This window comes from Papio anubis, chromosome 3 (assembly GCF_008728515.1).
Source record: "Papio anubis isolate 15944 chromosome 3, Panubis1.0, whole genome shotgun sequence".
Lineage (NCBI taxonomy): Eukaryota > Metazoa > Chordata > Mammalia > Primates > Cercopithecidae > Papio > Papio anubis.
Window position 1 is genome coordinate 160,312,241 of NC_044978.1, and position 12,867 is coordinate 160,325,107.

Sequence of the window (12,867 nt, forward strand, 5' to 3'; positions counted from 1 at the left end):
TCCATTTGGCAAATATTTATTGAGCATCAAACATGTGCTAGGCACTGTGCTAGGGTCTGGGGACACAGTGAAGAACAAAGTCCCTAGTCTCAAGGAGTTTTCATGCTGGTAGGAGGAGGCAGAAATAAACAAGTGGCCAAGTGATTACACAAAATGTCAAGTGATAAGTGCTGTGAAGAAAAAGCAGGTCAAGGGTAAATTAAGTGACGGGAGTAGAAATATAATTTTGCACATCTATGTAAATAACCTTCAGGAAGGACAGATGAAAAAGTGTTCCAGGCATAAGGCACACCAAGTGCTAAGGCCTTGAGGTGAGAGCAAGGTGAGAGAGTTCAATGAGTTAAATCAGTGTGTTGGCAGTACAGTGAACCCAGGGAGGGGGGCAAAAGAGGAGGACTGAGAAGTAGGAAGGCAGAGGTAAGAGGCATGAGGATGATCTTGGTGAGCAAAACAGAAAGTCTATGGAGGCCTTTATGCAGCAAAGGGACATATTTTCAGATAATTGGTCTGAATAGACTAAGATGGGAAGAGATGAAGTTGCAGGAGCAGTTTTGGACCAGTGCCAGTCAGCAAGCCCAGACGGGTTTCTCATGGACCAATTCTCCCATCTTAGCAACTATTCAGACCAATTCTCTGAAAATTCTTAGAAAGATACTGTAATAATCAATGTGAGACCATGGTGGCTTGGCCCACAGTGGTAGTGGTGGAGGTGATGAGAAGTAGCTGGGGTCTGAGTATGTTTTGAAGGACTCAATGGCTGGATGTGGGATGTGAGAGAGAGAACCAAATCAAGGCTGCCTTCATAGTTCTCCTCTGAACAATTGGAAGAATGAGGCATTATTTACCCACGGGGAAGGCTGGCTGGGTATGGTGGGATTAGGTGGAGGCAAGGGGAAGGAAATAATGAGTTAGTTTTAGATTGGAATGCCTATAGCCTTCAGATGTCAAACAAGCAGTTATATCTACATTTCTGGAGTTCAAGTGAGAAGTCTGGGCAGGAACTATGAATTATGAAGTCATTTCCATATAGCTGGTGTTTCAATGTGAGACAGGGAGAGGTCACCATGGGAGGAACACAGTTGGGGAGCACCATCACTTTGGTGATTTTATTAGGTTAAAGGAAGTAGGTAGGACTTCCCAGTAACTGGAAGGATAGATGGTCCATTTCCTAAATCATTTTAGATAATTTCCATCAATATAGAAAGGGGGTGGGATTTGTAATACTTTCAGAGAAGAAAATCACATAGCATTATTTTGTGTTTACATAAGTCAGGGGATGGGACTTTGTTGTGGAACTGTCCAAGATGCAGAGGTTGGGTAGGTGAGAAGGAACCAGCAAGGCGGACTGAGAAAGAGCAGCCTGAAAGATTGGTGTCCAGGAAGCCAAGTGAAAAGAGTTTCAAACATGAGAGAGTGATCAGCTGTGTCCAGTGCGTTAAAGCCTACGATGTGCAATATTTCAGGCAACGCTATAACAAAGTGATCTGCACCTAGTTAACAAAATGTGAGTTTGCATTTTTTTTTACATCTCAGAAAACAAAGTATTTCATATGCCCTAACATGCTACTTTCAATCTTTTAAAATATCTCCACATTTATTACAAATGTTAAAACAAACACAGAAAACGAAAGCAAAGCCCCAAGTTTGCCTGGGCTCTGGCGCCTACAAAGTCGTCTTTCTCTCCACTTGTCCACGATGAGTCAAACTCCAGTAACTGTGCCCGAAGCTCTGCTCTTTGCACACCTTTGGCTGGTGTTCAAATCACACGACAGAAAATGTTAAGCATCACATTCCCAAAAGAGACTCCTTGGTTTTGTTGAAACATTTTCAGAGAAGGAGATTTGCAGTGTGTAGTGGTAGTGGGGATGCACACCCACACACGTGTGTGTTCCAGCTCTCATTAGTGAGGGGAGTGCACATCTCAATTATCTTCTGACAATCCGTCTTTGGGACCTCCACATTTCTGGGATCTCTCCCTCTACTTTGCTTCTCTCTGCTCACCTTGCATCTACAATCCCCTCCCTAGAAGGCACCTGTGTCTTTGTTGGTGTCATTTAGATCTCGAATCACAGTGTGGAAAAGAAAGTATGGCTCTTCCAGAGCCAGGCCACAGGAAGGCTTCTCTATAAATATGCCTGGCCAGAGTGAGGAGACACAGCTATGAGGATTGCCTCGTCTGTGAATCTCAGCACAGATGCCTCTTTAGGTTTTTGAGATAATTTTGCCTCTCTGAATTTGCAGAACTGCTCTCATGAGTAGGGGAACCCAATTAAAACTGAGGTGTTTCTTTTCCCCCAAACCAAAGGTTTTTTAAACTCGGGAGCTGCCCAACAGTCCTCTAACTTCTGCATGTAGCAATTTAACCTAGGATGTCAAAAGGCTCTGAGGTTTATGTGCACGGTTAGGTAATGCAGGCCTCTGTATCGTGACTTCAGTTGCATGTAAACATTTTGGCTTTTGGACGGGACACATTATCACATTATCTGACTAGCCCATTTGTTAATTTGTTATATGGGCCTTCTCAAGGATAAGGAGAAATTTTAACTATGTTTTTTTCAAAATGACTGTTAACAGTTATTTGGAAAACCGTAACAATCACTAAAAATAATTACTTTCATGGAGCAAAGCCACTCTTTCACTTCTTGTCAATCACTCTCACTTCTGTCTAGGGACACACTAAGCTCCTTTTGACCAGCAGCATCGGTGTCACCTGGGAGCTTGCTGGAAAATGCTGAATTTTGGGAGTCACACTGAAGACCTGAGAGTCAGACTTGGTATCTCACACCCTCCCCTGGGGCTCCTCTCTTCTCCCTATACCCCTCCCTTAGTGATCTCATCAGGATGATGGCTTCAAATATCATGTCCAAGTGACTGACTCCTAAATGTTCCTATCCAGCACAGACGTCGCCCCAAACTCCAGACATGGAGATCCAACTGCCTACTTGTCATTTTAACAGGCATCTACTTGAAGTCTAACAGGCATCTCAAAATGAGCATAGCGAAAACTCTTGATTTCCTCTCCCACCCCCCAGCTTGCTCCTCCTTCCACCTATCTCCCACTTCAGACTTCCCTGCTGCTCATCTAGTTGCATTCTGTGTTGGACACAGGTCACTCCTGAATCAAACCAAGAGTGACAGTGAGGCTCCTTCCTCAGCCCATCTGCGAGTTCCCTTGCCTTTCGTCAGCCTGGCTCCTCTGTCCCTGCCTCTAACTTGTCTGACTCTGCTCCAAGGTGGGGTTCTCTATCAGAAAGTCCTTGGAGATCCTGTAAGTAGCGCCTTCTTGGCATACAGGAATCCCAGAGTCACAGTTGGCTGTGTCAGTGTCTGGTGGGCTTTCCTTTTCTCTTACTCCTCTCTTGATCCCTACAGTTCACAGGGGTCATTCTACCCTGATGAATGGTATACCCAGGGGTTAGTTACCTCAAGGTGGCTGAAACAGACCCAGAGAAAGACAGCTGGGCCAAACTTAAGTTACTTAACCAGCTTCACCTTATTGTGATGTGTGCACAGCACCCCCACTGCAATGAACAGTGACATCAGAGGTATGCTGCACATCACATATCAATACCTTTAGGACATAATTCTCGCCCTGGATGCTGCTAAGGTCCTTTGATGGTCAGATTCTATCTATCTCTGAGCCCTCTGATAGGTAAACATGCATCCATACTGTTTCTTGCCTCTCTCCACTAGAAGGAAAGCTCCATGTAGCAGGCCTTTATTTATTGCCACATCCACAGTTTCTGGCTGTGGAGAAGCTACATTAACTAATTGAGCAGAGAGTTATTAATACCTTGTCAAAGACAGAGGCTAACAGGCCAGGCGTGGTGGCTCACACCCATAATCCCAGCACTTTGGGAGACCGAGGTGGGCAGATTGCTTGAGCCCAGGAGTTCAAGACCAGCCTGGGCAACATGGAGAAACCCTATCTCTACAAAAGATACAAAACAATTAGTCAGGTATGGTGAGGCACACCTGTGGTCCCAGCTATTCAGGTGGGAGAGGTGGGAGGGTCTCTTGGGACCAGGAGGTTGAGCCTGCAGTGAGCCATGTTTGTGCCAGATGTGCACTCTAGCCTGGGCAACAGAGCAAGACCCTGTCTCAAAACAACAAAGAAAAGGCTGAGTGCAGTGGCTCATGCCTATAGTCCTGGCACTTTGGGAGTCCAAGGCAGGCAGATCACTTGAGGTCAGGAGCTCGAGACCAGCCTGGTAAACATGGCAAAACCCTCTCTCTACTAAAAAAAATACAAAAATTAGCCAGGCGTGGTGGCACATACCTGTAATTCCCCAGCTCTTGGGATGCTGAGGCAGAAGAATCACTCGAACCTGGGGGGCAGAGGTTGCAGTGAGCTGCGATTATGCCATTGCACTCCAACCTGGGTGACAGGGTGAGACTATGTCTCAAAAACAACAACAACAAAAAGGCAGAGGCCAAGTATCTTAGCAAATGTCAGTGGAAGGTTCCTCCACGAGGAAGGAAAGACAGTGGAGTCTCAGAAGGAATTGGCGCTGGGAATGCTCCCACTTCTTGTGGAGTGTCTCCTTCATTCTCCTCCTCGCAAACCAGTTCACTTTGATCCTCCGTTCACATGGCCAAACAAGGCCGATGGGAGCTTGCAAGTTTTTTCTCTGCCCAGTGGCCAGCGGAGCCTGCCAGAAGTCTCTCAGCAACCCGGAGTCACAGTGGGAAGAAAAGCAGCAATGCCTGCCCGTGGAAGGGACATTTCTAGAGAAGACTGCAAGCTAAAGATGGGAGGGGCTTTGTGCCTCAGGACCTGGGCATCCTTTCCAAAAGCTTCCCAGTGTATTATTAGCTAATCAGAATTTGAGGAGTAAGAAATATTTCATATTTCTTAGCAAATAGAAGATAGTTTATTATTGAACCTATTGCTTGTAGTCCCCTAGAACGGCTGTCTGGCATCTCTTCTCCCATTCCAGCAACCTCCAGGCCTCTCACCAGAGAAACTAAACAGCCTCTAGAGGTTCCTTTTAACTGATGCTTCAAAGTGTACAGGGAGAGGCAAGTGACCCAGGCTCACATGACCATTATTCTCACCTGCAAAATGGAATCCTGATCAGGTATTTAAAGATAGAAAAGAGGGAACACATTCTAGTCCCCTAGATAAGCCACTCCTATGATAAAAGATTTCCAAACTGCAGGACAAAACTAAGATGGAAAATATTTTGAAATGTCCAATAACAGCTATCATAGTGAAGGTCTACATTTTTAAACCTCTGAAGTATTAAATGCGAAACAACATTATCACTGTTTTCTTGAAAGAACAAGCAAAAATCAGGCCTCAGCACTGAGCTCCTGTTGCTCCTGGAAAAACCAAGACAAAATGATCTCTAAACCTGAGGACAGCCAAAGCAGATACTTGGGCGTTGAAGCTAAACTAGGGCTGGATGGGCAGGACAGAAAGGAGCTTTTTGTGTCCTCTCCTAACTATGCATCATTTCCCCCCACTTAAATGAAACAAATTAGCAATGGAGAGCTGCAGAATCAGCCACCAGATGATAATCAATGGCAGGATGGTGTTTATGATTTGAGCATAAATCTCTGCCACGATTTCATACTCTGGTCCTCTGAGTTTGGGTCTTCCTAAAGCCAATGTGAGGTCCAGAAACATGAGGTCTAACCTGAAGTTAGAAATGACTATTAGCTCTATTTATAGATGAAGATCCATTACCTTCAAGATGAAAAAATGCTTTAAGATAGGAGTGTCCAATCTTTAGGCTTCCCTGGACCACACTGCAAGAATTGTCTTGGGCCATACACAGAATACATTAACGCTAATGACAGTTCCAAAAAAAAAAAAAAAAAATCACAAAAAATCTCAAGTTTTAATAAAGTTGACAAATTTGTGTTGGGCCACATTCAAAGCCATCCTGGGCCGCGGGTTGGACAAGCTTGCTTTAAGGTATCCATGATCACTCTCCCTAGCTTTGTGTAATCTAGCGCATATTCAAGTGTGAGACTTGGCCAGGGGAACTAAGAATGTTAGAGCAAAGGGGTCATATTTTTTCCCCCAGACTTTTCTTTGTATCATCATCTAAATATAAATATCTGACCACCACAATAAGAACTCAGTCATGAAGGTTTAACAAGCAGAAGAAAACCAGAAGCCCTGATTTTTGAGTTGTGTAGTGAGGAAGAATAAAGGGGAGGGCAGCCTAGAAGAGAGGAAAAAGTTCTAGGAGAAAAGAAAAGCTGCCAGAGCCAGCTCCAGGCCACTACAGGAGTAACCTAGTCACACTCCTTACTCCTTTATATGATGAAGGTGGGGGAGTGTTTCTAGATAGTTTGAAATGCAAGTAAATATGAGCACCCCGCCTCTGCCCAGCACTGGTAAAAATTATCAAACAGGTAAAGAAGCAAGAAACTGACTGACCTATATGCTCACATGCACTGAATGACAGGACAGTGGACTGGAAGGAGATGAAAAGCTTAATGGTAGATATACCTACACCTCATACTTACCTTTTTAAAAAATTTCCATAGAACATCAGAATTTAAAGTCCCTCCCTCAAAGCAAAACAGCATGTAAATTCCAATAGTTATAAAATAACCCATTTGCATTTAGTATGCTTCTTACAAGAAACTAGTTACAATCTTTTCATTTTTCTGTATTAAAGAATATTTACCTGCATTTTCTATAAACCAAGATTAGTCCTGAGTTCTATATAGGTGAACGTTACAGCTTCACCTAACTCTGTTGAATACCTATGTGCCAGGCATATGGAGAGCCTTACTCTGAACACAAAGAACCACGGGCATAACCGTCCAGTCTTATAGGTCCTGACAGGGCTTTAGGCTTACAGCTCGACCTCTTTGATGAAATGGTCTCATTTGTACTTTATATACAACAGCTTCATCTGTCTTCCTTAAATGTTTTCTAGTATCAAACTTTCTGTTAGGGTTTCCTTTTTAGTGTATCTTTCCAGTTTGTTGCTGCTGTTGTTATTTTAGAGGGGAAACTTCACTCTGCGCCGATTCATTAGATTTGGAAACTAAATTGGCTTGCACATCATCATAACTGGTGGCCATCTAGGGGTTCAATGACCCAAAAAAACCAATATATTTCACGTTATTTTTTGTAAGATTAAAGTAACCATGCAGTACTTACAGCAAGGAATACAAGATTATTCTAAATTCTAAATCAAGTGACTCACTATCAATCTTAACCTCTGGAGGCCTCACAATTCAAACCCCAACTACATGTTTGTTTCTAACTTAACAATGAGTATATAGCAAGATGTCTTTTGCAAAATCCTCATAACTTAGATTCTTTCTTTGGGCAGGTCAATAACAACTGAACTTGCTATGATTTAAAAATTATGGGCTGGGCATGGTGGCTCATGCCTGTAATCCCAGCACTTTGGGAGACAGAGGCAGGCGGATCACCTGAGGTCAGGAGTTCAAGACTAGCCTGGTCAACATGGTGAAACCCTGTCTCTACTAAAAATACAAAAATTAGCCAGCTGCAGTGACGCATGCCTGTAATCCCACCTCCTGGGGTGGTTGAGGCAGAAGAATCACTTGAACTCGGGAGGCAGAGGTTGCGGTGAGCCAACACTGTGCCACTGCACTCCAGCTCAGGGGCGACAGAGCAAGACTCTGTCCAAAAAAACAAAAACAAAAACAAACAAAAAAAAAACCTTATGTAACTTCCCCATTTACCTTTGTTTCATATTAAAGAATACTATCCCCACTTCTAGGACCCCCCTTCCCCATCCCCCGAAAGACAAACTATTATGTGTTCCTTCCTATACCAGACAAAATGACCATCTTATATTGGAAAAGCAAGTTATTGCTAAATAATATTCTCCAATTTTGTTGAAATCAGCTTTAAATGATTCTGATTCGAGAGATGCCCCTTGAGTGACAAAGCCCATTTCACCATTTACATGGGGGAAAAAAAATCTCTTTAAAGCACTACATAGTTAAAAACATTGACATGGAAATTAAATTAGTAGAGCTATCACTTTGATGTGATATACATGGTAAGATTGTAAATACACCAACTATAATATAGAATTTAATTTTATCTTTATGAAGTATTCTGAAATCAAAGACGATAATACATGCATCAGGCACATTCGACAGAAGACTTTTACAATGGTTTACATTTCCTTTTTATTTATTCCTTGAAACTGCTCATATTGCAAGTTTTTCATGGATGAAATATGGAACTGAGCAGATTCTTTTTTTTCTACAAAATTATGGTATAAACTTGCTCGATTTTCTATCTTATTGCTAATAAACCTTACAGGCGCACAGTTTGTAAGATAAACCCCTTAAGGACTGAATGCGTAGAGCATGCTGCAAGGTACAAGAAATAAGCTAAAAATGAGCATATAAACCTACATCTGGACCAACACAGTACTGAATGCTGGCAAACATTTATCACGACACGGGGAAATTAACAAAAGGAGATACAGTTCAGTCCTGAAAGGGTTAAACAGAAACCCTAATATATTATTGTTTCTAACCATCCATCCCACATTGCAGTGCTTGAAAACAAAGTGTAAGTCTGGCACAGAAAATTACACACATTTGTTCAGTACTCATCAGAAACACAGCTGCTTTTGAAATCAAAGTAACTTGGTTACTAACTGAACAGCATTTTGTTTCAAAAGGAACCTCCTCCCCAGTGGATTTTCTGGTTAGCATGACTAGTTAGGTTAGTTCTCAAAAATGGCATTGGAAGTTTTTTGTGAAAGCACAGATGGTACCAGTTCCATTAAAAACAACAAAACAAAAAAAACTAACCAGTTATGATTGCAGGTAAGTCTGTGCAGTAAAAGTGACAAACATTTCACGATTAAGTCATGTATAAGAATGCCTTTAATTGCCACAGTTTAAAGAAATGAGCAGCAAATTTAGATAGCATACTAGTGTTCAACTCTGAAATCACTCAAAATATAAAGGGCATTTTTAAAGCTTTTAGCTTGCCTTCTCAATCTATGTGATAAATTAAATGGAACAAATAAAAACATATTGGATCAGAGACTCAGCTTCTATGTGTATGTTTAGAAATTGCATAAAGTCATGAAAGCATAAGATACATTTCTAAAACAGAATTTTTAAAAATTCAAACATACTATAACTGAAGCACTCACCATTCTAAGAAGAGAGTCTTTCTGCGGGTAAATGATCAGCATGTCTAATAATGCCATCACTGGAGGAGGGGACACAGTCTACTATAACCAGAGGACAAGGTTCCTATAAATTATCATACTGAAAATGATTCACAAAACCATGAAAGAAAAAATTTAAGCAGCTGACAAAAAAACCACTGATAAACAAAAAGCTACAATGGACAAATCGTTTCACTTTTTAGTCTGTGGTATAAGAATGGCCAAAAATAGGTGGGGAAAAATGCCTGTAAAAGTAGATTCTTGGACTTTTCAAAAAAAGAGAGAGGGAGAGAGAGAGAGAAAAGGGTTTACAGTATAATATTTCAATTATCTTATGGAAAGAAACAATAAAAATAAAACAAACGTTTGTTAAAAAAGCACAAGTTCATTTTAACAAAGTCATGAACTTGAAAAATTATTTTTGAGCTACAAAAATGGGTAAGGAATAGTTTGTTCTTCAAAAGTATCTCTTTTGTTATTGGTTAATTTAATATGATTCCTTAACTAAATACCAAACCTAGGAAGTGGAGGAAACTTGTGGCCGTTAAAGCAAAGCAGCACTAGAAACATGTCCATGCTCTGAACAAAAGCACTGTGTAATGACTCCTGCCATGACTCCACAGAGAGGAATAACTATTACTCAGAAATAAGCGGTCTGTAAGAAAGAGACGGTGAACAGTTAGAACAAAGAAAGATAAGGCCACAATGAGTTCTGCCCTTGATCACTGAAACAGATTTAAGGTGTGAGGCAGGATTAGCTTATAAGAGAGATGTGAGTGACTGGAGCAGATTTGAAGAAAAAAGGCGATACAGAATAAAATGCAGCCTGGGGGTGATTAAAAAGGCTTGCAGTAAGAGAAAACTGCAATAACTGATTTAATCACCTAACGTGCTTTACAAATGACTTTCCCCTTGAAAACTGAGGAAAAGGCGATTTAAAGATGTTAGGAAGAATATTTACAGTGGCATAGTCTGAGCATAGAGTGAGTGATGAAGACAGCGAAGCTGAAAAAAAAAATGCTACTAATAATAATTTCTAAAAAGTCTATTAATGGAAACTTTTTCAAAACAGCCCAGGACACCAGAAAGACAATGTTCTGTAGGGAAACACTGTAGGAAGTTACAGTTTTGCATTCATAAGGTACTGTGGCTCCTGTTTTATGGGACAGTAAAAGCTTACCACAATCTAGAGGTAGTTTTTACTCTAACAGGGATGATTGTATTACTAGACTGTGTTGTATAACATTACATATGTGATTCCTGTACTAAATGTAGCCCAATGAGTCTGCTGCAATTTCGAAGAAACCAAACAAAAGCATAACCAAAGTTCAGGAATGAAAGCAAGGTAAAACTGGCGGGTTTAGCATGCAAGGCCAACATACAACCCTGAATGCAACCAAATCTCAACTGAAAAGAAAAGAAACATTTTCTGAGTTAGGAGATGTTTGTGGAGATGCTCAGTACTGGAAAAGAGAAAACAAACAAAAAAGGCAGAGAAAAAAATGAAAACATAAGTTACATTTGCATTTTATAATCTTACAACTATCTGTTTCTAAAGTACTGTCTTCCAGCTATTTTAGTTGATCATCTAATAAAAGCATCTTATGTTTTAAGATTACAATGATGTTCTGGCTAGCTACCCCCTTCAACACCCCCCCAAAAAAGTAAAGATAATAAAACATGCTTTTGCTGACATTTTCCTCATTCTACCATAAGGGCACCATCTACCAACTGGTAGCAAATACTTCCCATATTTTTTGTCACTTGCCAACAAGGCAGAAAATACCCTGCTGAATGAAATCACTGGGAACATTCCAAGTTCAAAATAAAATGTTTAACTTACACATAATACAAGTTATGTACAAGATTAGGAGGGGGGAAAAACCTGAACAAATCCTGGAACACACATTATGTATTTACGTTATGGGAAAAGGGGAGAAAACACTTCAAATATCAACATGTTCTGTGCCATTAACTCATTAATAGCTAAATGGCCACACCAAATTGCATGTGAATGTTAGAACCTCTTGGATAACCACTATAAGTCCATTTAAAAAAAAAAAAAAAGGAACACACAGAAATTACTACCAACAGTGTCTGAGAAGAGAGACTAAGTTAACATACATTGCATGTATTGCAGGCAAGGCAGAGGCATTTTTTTTTTAAAGCTTTTGCACAGACTTCATATAATCTTAAAAAAAAATACATAGGCCTTTACAAGATTTGACTTGCTGAAATCCAAACAATTTTGACTCACGAAAAGTCATAAGACTTCAGCTGAAAATAAAAGAAAAAAGTTCCAGCCTAGACCAAAAAAAAAACCTGGAAGAGTATGACAATTAGATTAAACAAGCATGGTCAGGCTTGGAACCTGAATGTATTTTAGAGCAAAAGCTCAAAGGTAAGTGGGGAAGAGAACAACCTATTTGGTAACAAGGTGTACTATAATACCGTGATATAAAAAAAGGTATGGTGAAAATGTACCTTTTACTAAAGCTTATACAATATACAAGTTCCTTGGTCCATAAAAACTGTGTTAGATTTGTGTCTTCTAGTTTGTTCAACTTGTATTCCAGCCACATTATTTACTTCTTGCCCATTTAAACAAAACCAAACAAAAACCAACCAACCAACCAATCAAACAGCTGAAAAACTTGATTTCCAATAGTTTGTACATTTTGACTTTTTTTTTTTTTTTTTTTTTTTTTTAAACTGTGGCTTCTGCATTTCAAATCAGCACTTGCAGAGAGATAACGGGGTTTTTGAATAGTATCACCTGGTATGAAAAGTTCCTAAGAAACCACAAAAGATTGTTCATTTTTTCTCCTTTTTTGACTTTTTGCCACACTCAAGTCAGTTTAAGTCCTAGCAAAAAGACGGTAGTTAGGATACCACTGTGGCTGTAGATGATGTGACACTGGTTGAATTTGTGCTGGCGTTTGTGTAACTTCCCTCGCTGTTTGTGTTTGATTCATTAGGGGGCACCTGGCTTGAATTGGCTCGAAGGATTGCTCCTGCTGCACTGCAATGTGGCCGCGGCCCTGGTTCTGGTGTGTAGGTAAAGGTAAGGCTGGTGGAATAAATGATTCCATCATTTCGGACCAAAGTTACTGGAACCTGGACTGGTTGCCGGACCCATCTCCAACCTTCTCGGAATGCAGAAATGTCTGGGACGACACAGAGCATACTCTCTCCACACCTGAGGAGGAAATATAAATCACTTAAAAGCACTTTAAAAAGCAAAGTACATGTTAAAAATGAGACTTAAGACAAGGTTGTTTAATACATTACAATCAATGCCAGGAAAGAATCTCCTGTACCCACACCCCTCACAACCTCTGGATGATGTAAAAAGTTTTATCAAGTACCTGTACATAGTTTCAGCTTCTACATCCCCAAACCACACTCGTAAATTTGGAGTGAAATTCTGTCCTGTAAGTTCAAGCATTGCTACGTCCCCACCGCCATTCAACTGCAATTCATAGAAAATCACAACACTGAGAAAACTTTTCATTTTTCATTAAAGTACACAAATTAGATTCTCATTCAACTTCCATTTGTTTAAAAAAAAGGGCAATTAAAATGTTTTTTATTACAAAGCTAGCTAAAAACATTTCAAGATAACACACAAGTTTATTTAAATTTAAATTTTCTGGCAAATACGCTCCTCCTAATTTTGTTTTTTTAAAAATCAACAAATGGTGAATATAAAAATCCCCAAATC

The 12,867-nt window shown here is 40.3% G+C and overlaps 1 protein-coding gene across 8 annotated transcripts in view; it reads right to left on the reverse strand.

The window, feature by feature from the left end:
- Positions 1-8,111: 8,111 nt before the first annotated feature.
- Positions 8,112-12,867, reverse strand: part of RBPJ (recombination signal binding protein for immunoglobulin kappa J region) — a 268,573-nt gene continuing 263,817 nt past the window's right edge. For 7 of the 8 annotated variants that reach the window (XM_017958624.3, XM_021938343.2, XM_017958623.2 and 4 more), the window contains 2 exons: positions 12,512-12,615; positions 8,112-12,342 (listed from right to left, as the gene is read on the reverse strand). In XM_017958624.3, coding sequence (XP_017814113.1) covers positions 12,027-12,342; positions 12,512-12,615 — 420 coding nt within the window. In that variant the 3' untranslated portion in view covers positions 8,112-12,026. The remainder of the gene's footprint in view (positions 12,343-12,511; positions 12,616-12,867) is intronic. The other variant, XM_021938344.1, reaches the window with a different exon arrangement.